Source organism: Stegostoma tigrinum, chromosome 7 (assembly GCF_030684315.1).
Source record: "Stegostoma tigrinum isolate sSteTig4 chromosome 7, sSteTig4.hap1, whole genome shotgun sequence".
In the NCBI taxonomy this organism is placed as follows: domain Eukaryota; kingdom Metazoa; phylum Chordata; class Chondrichthyes; order Orectolobiformes; family Stegostomatidae; genus Stegostoma; species Stegostoma tigrinum.
This window is the reverse complement of record NC_081360.1, coordinates 15,007,627-15,027,891: the sequence shown is the minus strand read 5'-3', so window position 1 is coordinate 15,027,891 and position 20,265 is coordinate 15,007,627. Positions and strand designations below refer to the sequence as shown.

At 44.3% G+C, this 20,265-nt stretch overlaps 1 protein-coding gene across 7 annotated transcripts in view; it reads right to left on the bottom strand.

The window, feature by feature from the left end:
• Window positions 1-276: 276 nt before the first annotated feature.
• The window catches only part of LOC125454098 (disintegrin and metalloproteinase domain-containing protein 23-like), a 153,464-nt gene continuing 133,475 nt past the window's right edge, over window positions 277-20,265 (bottom strand). For 2 of the 7 annotated variants that reach the window (XM_048534439.2, XM_048534441.2), the window contains exons 25-26: window positions 19,997-20,087; window positions 3,546-3,622 (exon numbers count right to left, since the gene is read on the bottom strand). In XM_048534439.2, coding sequence (XP_048390396.2) covers window positions 3,574-3,622; window positions 19,997-20,087 — 140 coding nt within the window. In that variant the 3' untranslated portion in view covers window positions 3,546-3,573. Of the gene's footprint in view, window positions 3,623-19,996; window positions 20,088-20,265 lie in introns of those variants that run through there. The other 5 variants (XM_048534440.2, XM_048534442.2, XM_048534444.2 and 2 more) reach the window with 4 other exon arrangements.

Below are 20,265 nucleotides of genomic sequence, written 5' to 3'. Positions count from 1 at the left end.
AGACTGTTTGGAGATGGAGACTGCTCATGTTGGCGGTCTTAATTTTAAAGTATGGGATTTGAGATTCTTTTGTCTGCAATTGGTGCCCATCTGGGCCGGAGATTGTCTGGGGATAGAAGAACTGAGCTTTTCCTCCTATGTTTAGTGCTGTTTCACTGAGCTGGGATATTCAGTAAGGTCAGTGCAGTGTGGAAAAGAGACAGTAAACATGTCTCACTGTCAGCCACAGGTTGCAGTTACTGATTTCTTGCCGAGATATTGAATGACATACTGCAATTAAATCCAGAAAGCCCTCATGGAAAGGGTGCTTTATTTATCATAATTTCTCACCTGTCAACTCCAGAAATAATCCCTTAAAGCTTTTCTAATTCTATGTCATGACTGTTCCTTCCACCACTGGTACACTGGGCTGTACTGTGTCTTATCAAAATAATTTACTAGAGAAACTTGTTACAACTCCTTTGACAGACCTTTCCAAACCCGTGACCTCTTCATCCTTGAGGGACAGATCAGCAAATGCTCAGGAGCAACTCCAGCAACAGACCATCCTGACTTAAAAATCCTTCAATGTCACTTGGTCAAAATCCAGCAACTGCCTTCTTAATAGTACTGTGGGCATACCTACATTCCAAGAACCGTAGTGTTTCAAGGAAACAGCTCACCACTGAATTTCTTCAGAGCTAATAGTGACAGGCAATAAATGCTGGGCTGGCCAGCAATGTTCCAATACCAATTGTGATTTTTAAAATAATTATTCTTGCAAGTTTTAAACCCCCATTTATAGTTGAAATAGAGATAGTTTTAATACCTGTAAACACTTAGAAATATCTTTTAAAAAGAAACACAGTTGATAATGTGCTGGACCAGATAATGGATATTTGTGCTGGGAAATGGAACACTTTCCAACTTGAGTGTCCAAGGTCCTTGTCAAATATTCTCAATGTCAGGTGTAATAAGCCATATTTGATGCAGAGATTGGTTCCCATTGTACTGCTTCTTCAGGGACTCCTATCAGATTGTCATTTGTAGGGTTAATCCTACTGTCTTTTGCTCTGTGAGTCATTTGCATTGCCAACAGACTTCAGGTTACAAGCAAAGCTCATTATTAAGGTGAGAGCTACTCAGATGGCGATGTGCACTAGCAGTGGATGTGTGCTCCAGAGGATTTTCTCACATTGGTGCTCCCAGAAGAATTACATCTGCAACATTCCCATGCACAGTGAACAGTCCAGAGAAGGTTAACTAGGCTGATACCAGGTATAGAGCACCTACTTTATGTGGAGAGGTTGAGTAGATTGGATTTGTACCCATTGGAATTTAGAAGAATGAGAGGTAATCTTGTTGAAACATACAAAATTCTTAAAGGATTTGACAGGGTAGATAAAGGTTGTTTCCCTTTGTGAGAACATCTAGGAGTTTGAGGGCATAATCTCAGAATAGAGGTCACATATTTAGGACAGAGATGAGAAGGATTCTTTTTCTCTGAGAGGGTAGTGATTTTGTGGAATTCTTTACAACACAGAGAGCTGTCAAAGCTGGATTATCAAATATATTCAATATTAAATATGAGATCGATTTTTAATCAGTAAGGAGATCAAAGGTCATAGGGAAAAGGCAGCAAAGTGGAGTTCAGGATTATCCAATCAGCTGCAATCTCATTGAATGGCAGAGCAGATTCTATGGACTGAATAGCCTACTTCGGCTCCTATGCTTTATGGTGTTATGCAATGTTTACACCAATGAAACAATCTGATCACTGGACAGGTCACTCTCACAGAACATTTCCAGTTTCTGGCACCTTTTCTTGAGTTGGCTATTTTAGCACCAAATTATTGGCCACCTTTTCCATCAAACTATATAGCACCCTGGGTAAAGAGCTGTGACACACAGATCAATTGGGAGAAAAAAGTAATTCATAGCCCAGGTCCCAGATAAGAAAATTCATAGAGGGACAATCTGGCAATGAGTGCAGATTGAAAGAATGTAACCCAGATAATGCAGCCCAGTGTAAACACACCTTCGACCAGTCTATAATCACTGCTCAGTGGTGGATTTGACAGACCTATCTTGTCGATGTTTAACTTTTTTGTACCCGTGCACAGGTATGCAGAGCAAGATTTTCCAAGCCAATTGTCTCAAATGTCTCAACCCATTAAGTAGAAGTTTTGTTGCCTGGCATTTTGTTCCATTTTGCAAAAACAGGAAGGTAGAGCTGAGCTGGACTGACAGAAGAAGCCACAAGCTGGCTAGGTAAGCATTCATCATCAAACATCAACACTGCAATCTCTAGTTCTCGCTGTGGGTCTGGTCTTCTCACTGTGCCAATCAGCTAATTTCTACCAGGGGCTGGACTGAACTATTCTGGCCTTCAATGGAACCCACTTAAAATTCATGGGTAATGGGTCATCTAGTGGTCAAAGCGATGAAAACTTGGCCACCAGAAGGGGCAGTTCAAAACAGAGAAGGCTGGGAATGTCTGAAAGGGAGGCAAATAAACAAAACTTCACAAAATAAAAACACCACACTTAGATATGCAACAGAAGGCGTCCTGAATATCATGGATCAAGAGCTGGAAAGTGAATTTAGCTCAACCACCATTTCCCACACACATGGTCCTCTCCTGCATTTCAAATATTATAATGTTTTGAATATTTACTTAGAATGTTCACCTGATTGCCTTGAAACACCCCTCGTATATATATAAACACAGATAGGTACAAGGTAGTGAAAGAGAAAAAAAATCAATTTGTACTTTTCCATTTTTTTTAACTGTCCCTTTTTTTGTACATCCATATATGTGATATTTTGTACAGCTTCTGCTGCTGTCATGGCTACAAACTAGAAAAAAAAATCTCTGGCAGTTCGAAGCAGATAAAACCAATGTTGAGTGGATGGACCTGAGATTGGATGAAAGTGTTGACCAGTCACGTTGCCTGTTGTTAAGGAAACATAAAGACACTCATCGAAGGGTACCATCTCTTTTCCCTGTTGAGTTTTCATTTTAAAGTTTATTTCCCATGCAGTTACCTCTGGAAGAAGAATGTCATGCCATGAGAGAGCAGTGTCTGCTTCAGGAACAACAACATAAAAATGGGAGAGGCAAACAAAATAAACGACGAATTGATGTGCAGCCAATGCCTCAGGAACGCTTGATCTTTGTCATGTGCCTCCTTCTGCATTGCAAGTGGACTTTCCATGAAGTGAGAATCCTATTGTCTTGTGTGTAGTTTTCTCCTCTCTGCTTCTATGTGGTTGAGGGTTGACTAGGCAAACCATCTCCTCCACCTCCTCAGGGTGGGGGGAAGCTGGGGAGGGGTGGGGGAGTTGAAAGATATCCTCCATGTCTTTAAGAATAACTCCACCTGCCCTTCCCCCTCCTCACTGCAAGGGGGAAGCAGAAATCTCGAGTCAATGTGACATTCTTGGGAAGCTCTGGTCTTGTTGCTCTGTCTGTCTCTTTGTGTTCCCTTCTGTGAGGAGTTGACGCTGAGCAACTGTTCCCAGAATCCACAGGTGATGAGATTGCTTCACCCCCCCCAACCCCCCCACAACCAGCCTCTTTCCCCCACCACTTCAAATTGCCCCAACCTGGCTAGGATCATATCTTCGCTTCTTGACATTTCTTGCAGTGTCCAGTAGGAAGTGGAAGTGGAGAGGAGAAAGGAAGTGGGAGAAGAAAAGATCATTAGTAACAGTATATGGGAGCTCCCTGATATGCTGCCCTTTACAGGTGAGCCCCTCATTCTAAAGCTTTGGATAACTGGCACAGTGGCAATGGCACTCCCCCAGAGAGGACACAGGGATGCCAGGCTGCAGCTTTAGGCATTCGATCTCCAATCCAACTGAAATGAATCAGCCTCGAGTCCTTTCTGCACCATGCTGCCCATCTCAGCCTCAGTTTGGCTTAAATGGCAGATAGATAGGTGCTGGGATGGGTGAACAATGCATGGGCAAAAGTCCTTCTAATTTCCTGCTCCCCCCTGCAGAGTGTGAGACAGCAGCTCACACAAGGCACATCTGGCATATCTGGCACATCTCACGGGTGCTAGATGTGAACCCATGCCCTTCATTCCCATTGGCACAACTCAGAATGTCAACAGGGTCGTGCCAGGTTGGTAGATACCTCAGCCCAACCACCCCTCGCTCCCAGTCTCAAGTCAAGCAAAGTCACTTTGCTTTTTGACAAATGGGTGCTGCCCTACTATATTCCACCTCCCAGCCTTTGATTCGTTCCAAATTAAGCTTTAGACTTGAGGGGCCCACGTAGAGTCAGAGCACAGCCAAGCAGCAGAACAGGCTAGTGGTCACACTTACACATCACACCTACTGTGACACCCTCAGAAAATGGACAGAGCCGTGACCATTGCACTTTAAGGGATTTACGGGATTCTGGAGCTAGCAATGGCTGTCGGACTAATTTTTCCCCGCTCAGACTATAATCGGCTCTTGCCAGGCACTGGGCTGTCCATTCTCCCAGGAAGAAGGGGAAGGTGGTGGAGGAGGAGATGGTGGAGGAGAGGGAGGAAATAAAGCTTATTTCTTTATGAAAAAAAACAGCAAGACATCACAAAGCAATGGATATAGGGGCGTGCTCCAAACTCCCCAAAGTCTGGCTTGATGTGGGGCATTTAAGCAAGGCCTCATGCTAAGGCATCTCAACCTATTACTGTTTTCTCTTCCTTCCAAACCATGCCCAGTACCATTAGAAATGGCATGCAAAATGAACCTAGGAGAAACCAGTGATTTTAAAGTGTGTGCGCCCACACAAACAGTATACCAGAGGTTACCAACTAAGTGGACAACTGGAAGTTAGCATTCTATTAAGGCTACTTCTTTGCATAGTGATGAAAGCTCACTACTATAATGATATCTAGAGTTGCCAACTCTCCAAGATTAAACAGGACACTCCAGGAGTTGAATACTGATCTCCAGAACACTGTTGCAAGCAACACAAGATAGAACGTGCTTGCCAAACCTACAATTGTATGCCTTTTAGCTTTTGTTTTCTTCAATCAATTTTACTCAGCAGTTACAAACAACATACAGGAGTGGGAGTCAGCGACAGGAATAGCTGATGATTGTTCATATTATTCCAATAGACCCCTGAAGAGATGGTGTGCTTCCTAGCTGAAATCAGGAAGATGGCGTCCATAAGGATGAAGATGTTGGTTAGATCAATGGAGAGGGGTTTTGAGTAGGGGCCATGGATTCCAGGAATAGATGAAAGGAGAGTTGGTCACTCTAGGTACAATAATAATTGCAGAAGATTTGTACTCAGACATTAGAGACCTATTTAGTTACTTCCCTCCATGTCTTGAGGTTTCCCTCCCAGCTAGTAGACTGTGATTGAAATGCCCTCACGTGGTTTGAGCATACAATTACATCTCCTATTCTTGCTGGGGATTTGCCAAAGATTGCTTTTTTTAAAAAAAACCAAGGTGTATCTCATCTCGCAGACATGGCAATACTTGTTCTTGATTACCATGATCAAAATACTCATCTGCTCCACAAGACACCCGAGTTGCTGCTTATAAAGTGTTCTGTAATGGTGAACACTGACTCAGATCATAGAAAAACCAAAGAAGAGAAGCCTCATTGGCAAAGACGCCAAACGCATGGACTTTGTGGGATTGTGCCAAGGTGAGGTCACCATATAAGAGTGCACAATACTACAAACGCCCAGTTACCAAACTCTCCAAACACCACCTGCCCAACCTCCATTAATACCGTCCCAATGGTGGGGAAGCAAGTCATGCTTAATCCCGAAGGATTGCCTGAGATAGGGTCTCCCAAAGTGGAGGGTTGTAACTCTGAAGGGAGGGTAGGGGGGGTGGCAGGGAGAAGATGGTTCATCAAGGCTGCAAGCTGTGAGGCTGCAATAACCACCATGGTGTTCTGATTGAGTTCTAACGTCAGTGTTTGTCCCCTAATAGATTGCTGCTGTCACAGACTACTGCGCACACAGTCTCCTCTCTCTCGGTCTCCCCTTTCATAGTCTCCCATGCTCACAGTCTCATTCCTTCAGTACCCCCACCACCCCCCCCCCCCGCCCCGCCCCAACCCCGGCCATCAATGCTTCTCTCAGTCTCCCACACTCCCAGTCTGACAAGAGAAACACAGTTACTCTGACAGACAACATCAACAATGCAGCATCCCTCATACACTGACAATATCAATGTAGATTTCATGCTTCAGTCACTAGACTGGGGTTTGAACACACAACTGTAAGATTCAGAGATGAGAGGGCTGCCCACTGAGGAACAGTTGCCATAGTTGGGGAGATGGAACCAGCTACTCCTGGTGTCTGAGCCATGGAGCAACCAGATAGAGTCACTCCATGAATCAACAACCGAAGTGTCCAAGCCCTGTGTTTAGGCTTGCAGCTGCTCTCCATGCTTTCTCTCTGGATTTTCTGACATTAGGCCCAGCTGGGGACACATCTGTGCCAATGCATAGGTGAGCAAACTACAGTACAAAGAACCTCAGTAGATTTAAAGCAAGAACTGGACAGGTCTTTGTAACAAATGCAATTAGGGAATAGCAACAAGGGAGATAGACCAAAGTTCCTCTCCTGCCCGAAAGCCTTACATTGCAACTTCAAATGAAATGCTACCAGCTCAGGCACTGATGGACACAGTGCAGGGATATGCAAACTCACTGATTCCTGGAGTATACCCAAGTGCAGGGCAGTGATTGTATGCAAACCTATTTGATTCCCTGAAAAGAACTGGGTGGGTAGTATTGCAGTGTTAATGTCACCAGGCCAAAAATTCAGAGACTGAGGCTAATACGATGGGGGAATGGCTTCAAATCCCACCACGATCGCTGGTGGAATTCAAATTTAACTCATAAATTAGGAACTGAAAGCTTAGCAATGGTCACTGACTGTTACTAAAAAAAATCATTCCCTCTATGGAAGGGAATCTGCAGTCCTTACCTAGTCTGACCTACATGTGACTCCAGAGCCACAATGTGGTGCCTCTTAACTGTCCTGTAAAATAGCTGAGTAAGTTGGTACTAGGGATGGCCAACAAATGCTGATTAGCGGTGCTCAAACCAACGAAAGACTTCTCTTAAAAAAGTAGTTATCATGTCAACAACAAAGGCAATTCACAAGATCATTATCAATCAAAAGAAAATTGACACTGAGCCTAAACAGAGGTAAGGATCACCAACATTAAGGAATGTCTTAAAGAGGGGAAAGAATTGAGAGGTGAAAAGGTTTAGGGAGAGAATCGAAGAGCTCAGGACCTGGGTAGCTGGAGGTCAATGGGTCAGGGTGTACGAGAAGTTAGAACCCTAGGTATGCAGGGACCTTAAAAGGTTGTACGGCTGGAGAAGATTGCAGAGATAGGGAGAGCTCTTGGAATGACATGCTATCAAGGATGAGAATATTAAAATTGAGGTTCTGTCTGACCAGGACCTGGCCTGGGCCAATGAGCACCAATGGGTGAACAGGCTGAGTTAGGATTCTTGATAAGCTCAAATCTATTGATCGCTTCCTCAACGTGGCGGATATGTCTTGAGGGGCTTCACAGCACGGGAAACCTTACCTTCTATTGGAAGAGGATTTCCAAACCCAGATGTTATGTGGAACTGGTGACACAACTATGTTTCAGCATGTCTCAGATGAGGTATGTGGGAATCTTTTGTACTATCCAATTGTAGAGCCTGTGGTAGTCGGTATCTCTGGCCAAAGCTCCTCAAGGATCTCTGAGACATCAACTGTTGAGATTTTCTTTCTCACCTAAGACACTTAATGACATTGCCCATTCTTTCTTTGGCACAAATTCAAAGCAAGAAATAACCAAGAATATGGAAGACTGTTCCTGGTGGTAGGTGAAGCATTTGCCCAAAAGCAAAAGCAGAAGTGGGGGGTCCAATCAGGAAAAAATAAATTAAATCCAACCTGGCTAATTACCATTACATTAGTCAACTCTCAAATGCCAACTACTTGATGGAAAGTGTCACTGATGCTGGGCAGCACTTACTCAGAAACAACTTGCTCACCGATGCTCCATTCAGGTTCTGCCCAGGCCACTCAGATTCAGACCTCAATATACGCTTGGCCCAAACACAGATAAAAGAACCTGATTTCCAAAGGAGGTGTGACAGGGACTGCCCTGGACGTCAAAACAGCATTTGACTGAGTGGCATCAAGGAGCTTGAGCAAAGCTGACATCAATGGGAATTGGGGGTAACTCTCTGCTGGCTGAAGTCGTACCCGGCAGTTAAGGAAACATTTGTGATTGTTGGAGGTCAATCACCTCAGCTCCATGACATCTCTGCAGGAACTCCTCAGGGTATTGTTCAAGGCCCAACCATCTGCAGCTGCTTCATCAATGACCTTCCCTCCCTCATAAGGACCAAAGTGGGGATGGTTGCCAATGACTGTAAGCTGCAAATCCTGGACAATATTTAAGCTTAGGGACAAGTGGGAAATAATAGCACAACACACCAATATCAGGCAATGACCACCTCTAGAGCGGCACTGTGTCTCAGTGATTAGCACTGCTGCCGCACAGCTCCAGGGACCTGGGTTCGAATTCAGCTTCAGCAACTGTGTGTGGAGTTTGCACATTATCCCCATGCCTGTGTGGGTTTGTTCAAGTTTCTTCCCACAGTCCAAAGATGTGCAGGTTAGGTGGAGCGGCCGTGCTAAATTGCCCATAGTGTCCAAAGATGGGCAGGCTAGGTTGATAAACCGTGGGAAATGTAGGGATGGTCTTTGGTGCACTGGTGTGGATTTTTTGGGCTGAATGGCTTGCTTCCACACTGAAGGAATTCTGTAATTTTTGACAAGAGGGAATCTAACCTGACATACAGTGACATTACCAGTGCTGAATTCTGCGCCCCCCACCCCCCACCCCCATTAACGTCCTAAAGATCCGTAACTATTGGTCAGAATCATATAAATACTGTGCCAACAGGAGCTGCTCAGAGACTGGGACTACTGCGGTCAGTAACTCACCTTTTCACTACCTACGAGGAAGTGAGGAGCACGATACAGTACTCCATATCTCCAGTAATTTCAACTTGTCCAGGCAGGTAGAAAGCTCCAACTACACTGAAGAAGCAATTCTCCAAAACTCTTTTAAGAGCACTTTCCAAACACATGACCTCTCCCCTCTATAAGAACAAGGGTAGTTGATACATGGAAACACCATCAGCTGCAAGATCTCCTCCAAGCCACTCACCGTCCTGACTCAGAAATATGTTGCTGTTCTTTCAATGTGACTGGACAAAAATCCTGGAACTCCCTCCCTGTACCTAAATCCCATGCACTGCAGATTACCACTACCTTCCCAATGGCTACTAGGGATGGGCAATAAATGCTGACCCAGCCAGTGATGCCCACATCCTGTCAAAGAATTTTACAAGAAATACCTCAGGTTGGCACTTTCACAACCACCAGGTATGCAGCAAATGAGGGAAGGAAATGAGATGCACTAAAAGCTATGGGGAGTAGTATGGAGAATTGAGAAGATGGGAGTTTTGTTTCTAGAGAAGACAGGGAGGTACTAGACCTTGGAAGGAAATTCTATGTTTAATGTTTTGAAGACAAAGGTAATATGAGCAAGTGGAGCTGGATGTAAAATGGGATCCAATTGAACCAGCATACAGTATTAATCTGTTACACTGTCTTCGTGAGAACAGGTACTGCCTCCCATTTCACTTAGCAACAGTTGCCAGTATCCAGCATGCCATGCCTGGCTAACCGGATCAACTTCTTTTGAAGTGCTGACCAAAGCAGTGGCCAGGTAAATGACCACATAAGAAGCTTGGAGGGGAACCTGCAAGTGGTGATGTTTCCATGTATCTGCTGCCCTTGTCCTTCCAGTGGAAGTGGTCGTGGGCTTGGAAGATGCTGTCTAAGGAGCTTTGTGAATTTCTGCAGAGCATCTTGGAGATGGTACACACTGCTGCTACTGGTGGAGGGAGTGGATGCTTGTAGATGTGGTGCCAATCAAGCAGGCTGCTTTGTCCTAGATGGTGTCAAGCTTCTTGAGTGCTGTTCGAGCTGCACTCATCCAAGCAAGTGTGGAGTATTCCATCATACTCTTGACTTGTGCCTTGCAGATGGTAGACCGACTTTGAAGAACCTGGAGGTCAGTTACTCACTGCAGGATTCCTAGCCGCTGACCTGCTCTTGTAACGACTGTCATTTACATGGCTGGTCCAGTTCAGTTTCTGGTCAATGGTAACTTGCAGGATGTTGATAGTGGGGGATTCAGCAATGGTATGGGGTAGTGGTTTGATTCTCTCTTGGTGAAGATGGTCATAGCCTTGCACTTGTGTGACATGCATATTATTTGCCACTTGCCTGGATATTGTTCAGTTCTTGCTTCATTTGTTGAATGTGATGAGACTATAGAACAGAGAGATACTGCCTTGTGTGTGTGTCATTCTATGTGGCAGCAATGATGACTGACAGTGTTCTCAAGACAGAGTTAGCAGGCTGTGGGTTCTAGTCTCATTTTGGAGGTTTGAGCACAACATGAAAACTTACATTCCAGTGTAGTACTGAGGGAACACCGCATTTTTGGGGATGCCATTTGTTGGAAGATTATAAACCAAGACCCTCGCTGTCTTCTTGAGTGGACACTGAAGGTCCCATTGGCAACATTCTGAAGAAGGGTATACTCCTCCCTCATGCAGCAATTGTGAAAGGGATTATTATCTGTTCATTAACTCATTAGAATGTGTTAGTCCTTGCAGTGTGTAATTTGCTTGCTACATTATGGTGTAGACTGTGTAGATTTGAAATGGGGAATCTCCCACAGTGATAGCAGGTGAATGCAAAATAGGTGGTATATTAGACAGTGAAGAAGGCTATCTCAGAGTACAATGGGACCTTGATCAGATGGGCCAAAGGGTCGAGGTGTGGCAGATGGAGTTTAATTTAGATAAATGTGAGGTTGCAGTTTGATAAGGTCAAACAGGGCAGGACTTATCCAGCTCATGGTAGGGCCTTGGGGAGTGTTGCCAAACAAACAGACCTAGGGGTGCAGGTGCATAGTTCCTTGAAAATGGACTTGCAGGTAGCTGGGGTGGTGAATGAGGTGTTGAGCATGTTTGCCTTCATTGGTTAGTGCACTAATTATATAAATTAGGAGGTCATATTGCAGCTGTACAGGGCATTGGTTCGACACTTTTTGGAATACTGCGTTCAATTCTTATAGTCTCCCTGCTATGAGAAAGATGTTGTGAAACTTGAAAGGGTTCTGGCAAGATTTACTAGAGTGTTGCCAGGTTTGGAGGGTTTGAGCTGTGGGGACAGGCTGAATAGGCTGGAGCTGTCTTCCCTGGACCGTCGAAGGCTGAGGGGTGAACTTATAGAGATTTCTAAAGTCATGAGGGGCATGGATAGGGTGGGTAGCCAAGGTCTTTTTCCTAGAGTAGGGGGAGTCCAAAACTACAGGGTTTAAGGAGACAGGAAAGACTTAAAAGGGATCTAAGGGGCAACTTTTCCATGCAAAGTGTGGTGCATGTATGCAATGAGCTGCCAGAGAAGGTGGCAGAAGCAAGTACATTAGTAACATTTGAAAGGCATATGGACGGGTTCATGAATAGGAAGGGGTTAGAAGGATAAGGACCAAATGCTGGCAAATTGTATTAAAGTAGTTTAGGATATCTGGTTGGCACAGACAAATTGGCCCAAAGAGTCTATTTCTGTGCTGTATAACTCTATGATGTTTCTTTGACAGCATGCAATGGAATCAGACCAGGTATCCATGTGGACATAAGAAACTTTCTCTGCTCTGCCCTCAGAGTGTAATTCAAAAGGTAAAACACTATCAAAAGCTGCACTATGTAGCAAATCTCCCTGAACAAGATCAGTGCCAGTCTGTGGTCTAATAATTGCAAATGAAGTGCACTAAACCTGTAAGGTTGTAGAGAACAGTCCAGATTGCACTTCAGTTGGCAATATCAGTAGGTATCTTGGCCAGGAATGGGCAAATATTCAGAGTTTAATCAGGAGCGTGCAGTGGTGGAAGCAGTAAACACAGTACTCCCTGAGAGTCCACACCTGTTTTAACCCCCCACCCGCCACCATTAATTCACTGAAGGACCAGAATTTGCTGATCGTGGCTCTAAAATTGGGATCCTCCACACATCTGGAGATCAAATGACTTTCATTTATATAGTGCCAGGAATGTTACAAACTGTCCCTAGGCACTTCAAAAGAGTGACATAAAACAAAGGGCAACAGTGAGTCAACTAAGGATCTATTAGAAAGTATCTTATCTGGATGCATCACAGCATGGTATGGCAACTGCTCTTCCCAAGATGGCAAGAAACTACAGACAGTCATTAACACAGCACAGTCCATCACACAAACCACCTTCCATCCACTGACTCCATCTATACTCATTGGGAAAGCAACCAACATTATCAAAGACCCCTCCCATGCTGGTTATACTCTCTTCCACCCTCTTCTGTTGAGCAGAAGAATACACATTTGAATACACATACTCAATAGATTTAAGAACAGCTTTTCTCCTGCTGTAATCAGACTTTTGAACAGACCTCTCAAAAGCTGTGGTTGGTTCGTTCACCAAGCTCATTCATTAGTTTGCAGACGTTTCATTATCCTGCAGGTAACATCATCAGTGCAGCCGCTGATGAAGCGTTGTTTTCCTGGTGGAGAACCAGGCCTCTAGAAATTCCTGTGCTTGCTTCTGTTTGGCTTGTCCTAGGATCCTGATGCCGTCTCAATCGAACTGTGTGTGTATGGAAATGAGTGAGTACGGGTTGTGTCTTTTTGTTGCTAATTGATGGCCTTCTCCACAAGGAAGGCCACCAATAGGCAGGTAGAATTAGACCCTATTTACACATCACTGCAACGAAAAACCGGAAATGAGAAAATCAATTCCAATGGAATCCAGAGTTTAACTAACAAGTGGGAAAACACAACAGCGCTTCATCGGAGGCTACACTGATGATGTTACCCAGCAGGGTAACAAAACGTCTGCAAACTAATGAACCAGCTCGGCGAGCGAACCAACCTCGGTATCCACAACACGAGCTACAAATCTACTCAAGAACCTTAGACACCTGCAGGGAAAACACGCTCAAATTGGCCCAGAAATCGGAAACCTACACCAAATGACAGAGCACTACCTACGAGCAACTCTACGTTCTACATGGATGCCTCAGGAACCAGTTATTACCACACAATGTGAGATACAAACCTCCCATCAACAACCCACATGCACATAGGATAGCATTGCACAATGGCCACAGAATGGTGAAGGTAATGAATAATGATGTGCACAATCGGCTTCACTGATATGACAGGACAGTTATACGCCAAAAATCCCTACACCTAGATGCAACCAACCTACAGTGGACAACAGACTTAGAGCGAGCCACTAACATCAGTCAGCAAACAAACCAAAACCAAGAAAAGACTAATACTACAAGAAAAACTAGCCAAACGAACCCACCAAAATAATAGCCAAAGTTCAGACACTTGGATAAGAAACCTCTCACACAGGAAACTAACAGACACAGAGAAACGGCACTAATATGAGGACTCAATTACAACCACAGAGATGCCAACATGATAGGGTTCCTAGCCACACTAGTATCCACACTGAAGACCAACGGCATCAATGAGGAAACACAACAAGCCATAATACAGACAGCGGTCCTGACACTGATCAGGAGGAACAAACTTAACACTCTCAACACATCAGAAAGAAGGCCCTAGAAGGACTGAAGAAAGACAAAAACACCATAATCCTACCAGCAGACAGAGGGTGCATGACAGTAATACTGAACAAACGAGATTACATCACTGAAGCACAGACACTACTAGCAGAAACAAATACATAACAACAGTGGAAATAGACCCTACACTGCAACTGGGAAATAAAATCATCTCTGTACTAAAGAGGCTCAAACAGACTATGTAAAAATGAAACCTTGAAGGGATGAACACCGAGATAACAAGGAGTAGAGCTGGATGAACACAACAGGCCAAGCAGCATCAGAGGAGCAGGAAAGCTGACATTTCGGGCCTAACACCCCCTGATTCTCTGCCTCCCAAAGGTACAGGAGTTCCTCAAAACCCTCAAAAGAGGTAAGAACAGAAGAGGACAAGACCATGGTGTTTTTTGACATTACCACCCTATTCCCATTGCTTGACATACCACTAGCAAGAGGAACATTATCAACACTACTGAAAGAAACAAACATAAGTAACCCCATCTCCACAGACAACATGCTGAAACTACTGGACCTATGCCTCATGACCCACTTTATCTTTAATGGCCAGATCTATGAACAAATCAACGGGACTCCTATGGGGTCACCCATCTCTGGACTAATAGCAGAATCAGTGACAAATGACTCGAAAACACAGCCTGTCCGCAGATCCAACCCAAACTACAAATCTGATATGTGGACGACATTTTTATCATCATCCAATGGAATAGGCTAGAAAAAACATACCAACTTATAAACAACACTCTCACCAGCATCAAGTTCACCAGAGACGCGCAACAGACAGCTCTTTTTCCTGGAAGTGACAGTAGAATGCAGGGCCAATGGGGAATTTCTGACTAAAGTACATAGAAAGGCCACACACATGGAGCAAGTCCTAAATTTCAACAGTAACCACCCCAACATCCACAACTGGAGTTGCATAATAACACTGTAGCAATGCAGAACCATGCCAAAATGAAGAATAACTCCACCAAGTATTTAGAGACAATGGATACTTGAACAGCTGGGTCCGACAATGCCTATCGCACAAACAACAGGAAGATACAGTACACCCCGACACACTTGTCACATTACCGTACATCACGAACATATCTGAACTGACCAGAGGACTCCTACGGCCACTGGGCATCAGAGTAGCACACAGACCTATATCAACCCTATGTTAACTGCTAACAAGACCCCTTACCCAATATGAACAGAACCAACATAATATAAAAGATTCTATGGAAGGACTGCAACAAACATCACATTGGACAGACAGGAAGGAAACTGGCTACGAGAACATCAATTAGCAACAAAAAGACACGACCTATACTGACTCTTCTCCATACACACAGACAAGGGCCGTATCAGGATACTAGGACAAGCCAAACAAAACCAAGTCAGGGAATTTCTACTAAAGACCTGATTCTCCATCAAGGCGGCCATCAATAACAAGTAGAATTAGACCCTATATACACATCACTGCAAAGAAAAACCAGAAATTAGGTAATCAACTCCAAAGGACCCCAGAGTTTAAAAAACAAGTGGGAAAACACAACACTTCACTGATGATGTTACCAAGCAGGGTAATGAACCGCCTGCAAACTAACGAACCAGCTCAGCGAGAGAACCAACCATAGCATCCACAACCCGAATTAGAAATCTGCTCAAGAAACTCAGACCTCTCAAATGTTAGTTCTGATCTCTCGCTCTGCACCTTCACTGCAGCTGTATCACTATAATCTGCACTCTGTTCTGCTACCCTGATACAATCTGCCTAAGTAGCACAAAAAACAAGTTTTGACTGTATTTCAGTACATATGGTGACAATAAAATCAATCAATCTATTAGGTTCGATGACCAAAAGGTCAAAGAGGCAGGTCTTGAAGAATGGCTTAAGATCGGAAAGTAGAAGCTGGACTTAAGCAACCACCAGCGGCACAGCAATTAAATTTGGGGAAGCATGAGAAGCCAGAATTCAAGGAGTGCGCAGAGCTCAGAAGGTTGTAGAGTTGGGAGAGATTACAGAGGTAGGAAGAGGGCTCAATGCTGGAGCGATACACAAACCACGGTGAGAATGTTAAAATCAGCCACTGCATGGCAGGGAGTATGGGGAAATGGGAAGGCGGGCCTAAGTGCGAATGAAAACGCAGGTTGAAGTTTTGGATGATCTCAGGTAGATCTCAGGAAAACCAGGCTGGAGTGTGTTGGAACAGTGGGCAGCACGGTGCCTCTCATCGCCAGGGGCCCAAGTTCAATTCCACTGCCTGTGTGGAGTTTGCACATTCTCCGCGTGTCTGCGTGGGTTTCCTCCTGGTGTTCCCACAGTCTAAACATGTGCAGGTTCGGTGGATTGGCCATGGGAAAAGTGGGGTTAAAGGGATAGGGCAGGGCTATGGGTTTGGATGGGATGCTCTTCGGGGGGGGGGGGGGGGGGGTTGATGTGGATTCAATGGGTTGAGTGGCCTGCTTCCACACCGGAGGGATTATATGATCTATGAAATTCATACAATAGTCTCTAATATTAGAGCTGTGGACAGCACGGCAGCTCAAAACTGCACGCCTAGAGCACAACTCAAGAGGCAGTCTTACCTAAAATTTGCAACGCTTGAGACGAGGCACACCATCCAGTTTTAGCCACACGGGGACAAGAAGGCAGACATCCAGAGGACAGCGAGGCTGACCCCAATGAGTCACAAGGAAATCTGCACATTTCAGCCTTGAACGGTGGGAGCTGCAAGGTAACGTCACAGTGGCGTGCAAGATAGAAACCAGAATGGAAAAGGACAGATTCGGAAGACTACATCAAAGCTGAACAGTGAGGTGGGGGCAAAGGTCAAATGGCCACAGCACATTTTGCTCACAAAAAACATAAATTATCAGAATTCCATTGGGCATCAGGCTTTGAAATCATAGGTTTACCGATCAAATCTTTCCTTCGTGGGAAATGATACAATAATGAAATATACAGAATTTACAGCACAGGAACAGGTCACACAGCCCCAATGGCCTATGCTGGCATTTATGCTCTTCACAACCCCTTTTCATCCTATCTAACTCTGCCAGCATATCCTTCTGTTCTGTGTATTTATCCCTGTGTACATTTCTAGTTCTCTCTCATGCATCGAACTAATCACCTTAAGTACTTTCTGTGCTCACAAGTTCCACAGTCTTATCACCTTCTGGGTGGAGACATTTCCTCTGAATTCCCTGTGGAACTTATCAGTGACTAGCCTGAGTCCTGCGCACACGTGAAACTACTTTCTCTGCATTTCCGTAATAAACCCATTCGTTATTTTAAAGACCTCTGTCATCCCACTCCTCAGCCCTTCCTTTACTAGATAGAAAACCTACTCAGCCTGTTCCATTACTCTGATGTACGTACTGGTATCAATCACAAACTGACATTGCAACAGGAACGTGAACGTATTCAGTCTTGCATGCAAAACTCTGAAATAATATCCACTTACTGGTGTGATATCAAAAACAGGATCAGCAAAGAAAATCAGCCTGGCTCCACGGAAACGACTCGAATGAAACAAAACTTTTTTTTCATGGGAAAGAGAAGCGAGAGACAGGGGATGAGGGATAGAATCAGATTGGATTTGTTGGGGGGGGTTGCTTTTACAATGTAAAAGGAGGGCCTAGACTTTCACAAGTCGGGCTGGGAAGCTTGAACAGGCCTCAAAGCGTCAAGAACTATGACTGTGGTCGTCCAGGGTGTTGAGCTTGCGCTGTTAACACTCAAGTGGACTGACAGATGACGTTACTGATAAACACGGCCACCTGTCTCATCTTGGAATACCGTGGGAAACTGTTCCACACACTAAACACAGCTCTCTGTGCAGGTGAAAGGGCAGAATATTGTCCATTTTACAATAAGTTTGGCAGGCATTGAAAAAGTCATTACAGAACTCAAAACAAAGAAAGAACCCTGCAGCTGCCAAACTAGCCATTCTGCACTTTGCTCTCTCTGTAAAGGTGCTGCATTCTAATATTGATAAAACAAACCGTTTAGAGTCAAGTTTACAGTCTACCTGCCAATAGTCTGAAGCGGTAATGAGGGAGTTAAATGAAAATCCTATAAACTGTTCTCTACTACATAAAAAAACAAAAGGACTGTGGATGCTGGAGGTCTGAAACTAACAGAGCAATGGCTGGATAAAGCTCAGCGGTTCTGGCAGCATCTGTTGAGGGAAATCACAGTTAACATATCAGGTCCAGTGACCTTCAGAACCTTCAGTTAAGTCTGATTTCTCTTCACAGATGCTGCTGAACCACTGAGCTTTCCCAACTATTTCTGCTTTAGTCTCTGCCTTACTACATCTGTCAGAATTTGCTGCCCTTGTTGACTCAAGGGTGGCAAATCATTGAAATCACTGTGGGGCAAGTCTCAAGAACTTGGTGTCACTGCCAGGACTAAACCAAGAACTGTTGGAAGTTATTTTGTACCATACCCTAACCGTCTAAGTAAATACTTCACCCAGCTTGGACAGTCTATTGCTCAACCAAATACCTTTGCAATTCTTGAGTGGGGTTGCTTTAAATGGTGGAAATAGTACTTAAAATAGCCCAGGTCCTGCAGCCCTCAGCCTGCTAGTGTCGCTTCTGCTCCAAAGATTGCTCTCTCTTGGAAGAGGGTTCTGCACGTAACCAAGCAACTAAATCATTCACGTGTAACCTAATGGATGAGTCAGGAGTTCAAGGTTCACTTAAGCCCATTTACTCGCTGCTGAATATCAAAGGGCTCGATTTAAAGGGGTCTGCATTCACCAAACCTTACCCAACGCAACACTAAGACTTGACAGCCCTGGAAACGCCACTAACTGCCTGGAGGTGAGACTTGTGCAGGGATTACAAACTACTCCTGAACAACAGAAGCTAATGAAAACTGGATGTCAAGATATGACATTGGTATCACCAAAGGGGCCTAGCTGGATGAACCGAGAGAAGAAGGTAGGTTTGAGGGGCTGGTGGGGTAGTTTAAAGAGAGTGACTGATCTTGTTTTGGTGGGTGGGGGGTGGGACACAGCAGGCATGCTTAAACAGGCTATTCCCTCTTGCCCAAGACCACCCTCTGCACGAAAGGCTGCCAGTCTACCTTGGTTTGGGCACCAACTTTAAACTTCAGTAAAAGAGAAGAATGGGTACACGAGGCCCATAACCTGCTCACTGACAACGCCCCCACTCCAACCATCTGTAAATTAGGAGACAGGTCCGGACTGGTTGGGAAAGTGCTGCAATTTGCAAGTCTGTCTCTACCTGTTCACCACCCCACGCCCCCTTCCCAGCAATGGCAGGGATTGGGATGTGCAAAGTCCAGCCTAAAGTGCACATAGGGCATCAAATTGAAAATTAAGTACAGTCCCTTCACTCATACAAGCTTGAAGATCATAACTGGACAGTAATGACTGGGTCAGCTTTGATGGAGAAGTGTTCTTTCTAATCATACCATTCCTTGATTGAAAATAAGCTAAAATGATCACAAGACTTTCAGAATTGTAATAATGACAACTGAAGGTAGTGTATCTTCTAAGGAAAGGGATAGTGTCCAAATACAAGCTCCTCCATGATTCCCTCTTTATCAAGTCTTATTTATGCTTGTGACCACTGCATTAAGGGGTGAAGACCAAAGAAACATTGAGATACAACTTTCCAAAAGTCAGGACAGGCAGACAGGGTCCCACCTCACTGGGAAATCACTGGAACACTGACAGAAGCGCTTGAGACAAAGAAGATTGTTGTTTGATCCAGTTCCAAATATGTTCTCCCAAAAGGTCTCTCCCAACCCATCTAAATCCAGTAGGATCATGGAAAAATCACAAACCAACCACCAACCAACCCCGATTCTTTCCCACTACTGACAATGAACCAGCATAGCAGCACAACTTAGCACATGTGCTGGTCTTGCAAATCACTGAGGAATATCAGAAAATGACACAACTTTATATATATATAGATAGATAGATAAAAATATACTTAATAAAACATGCACTTCAAGCTTTGAGCTAGGCCAGTCCAAATTGTCTGTGGTTCTGCTGCAAACTGACAAGACGGGAAAAGATCATTTCTCTCTTTTACTCAGAATTATTTTTGTCACAGAGAGAAATGGGGAATAAAAGACAGCAAATTTTTCAACAGTGCCCCATCAGATTAGGACGTGATCTTTCAACCAGAATGATTAATTTTGCTTGGACTTGCAGCAGGACCTCAAAACTTGGTGTTGTAAGCAGAGTGTAGTGCCACAGCTATTGAAGATAAGACATGCGACATTGCTTACTTAAAGCCCCATCCTGTCCCCCCAAGGACAATAGCAGCCACCAGGATGGCGCCTGCGATGGACCCTATTATAAGATTGGTTGCACTAGGACCTGTGACAAAGGATCATGGGAAGAAACAGCGTCAGAACCAATCACCAAGGTTGCACTTGAGGGAAAACAATTTTTATTCATGCTAATTAGAAATTGGTGAATAACAAACTTTTATCGATTCATTATTTAAAAACTACACCATGCAAGAAGAAAGGAATTGTTAAGTAAATGAAAACAC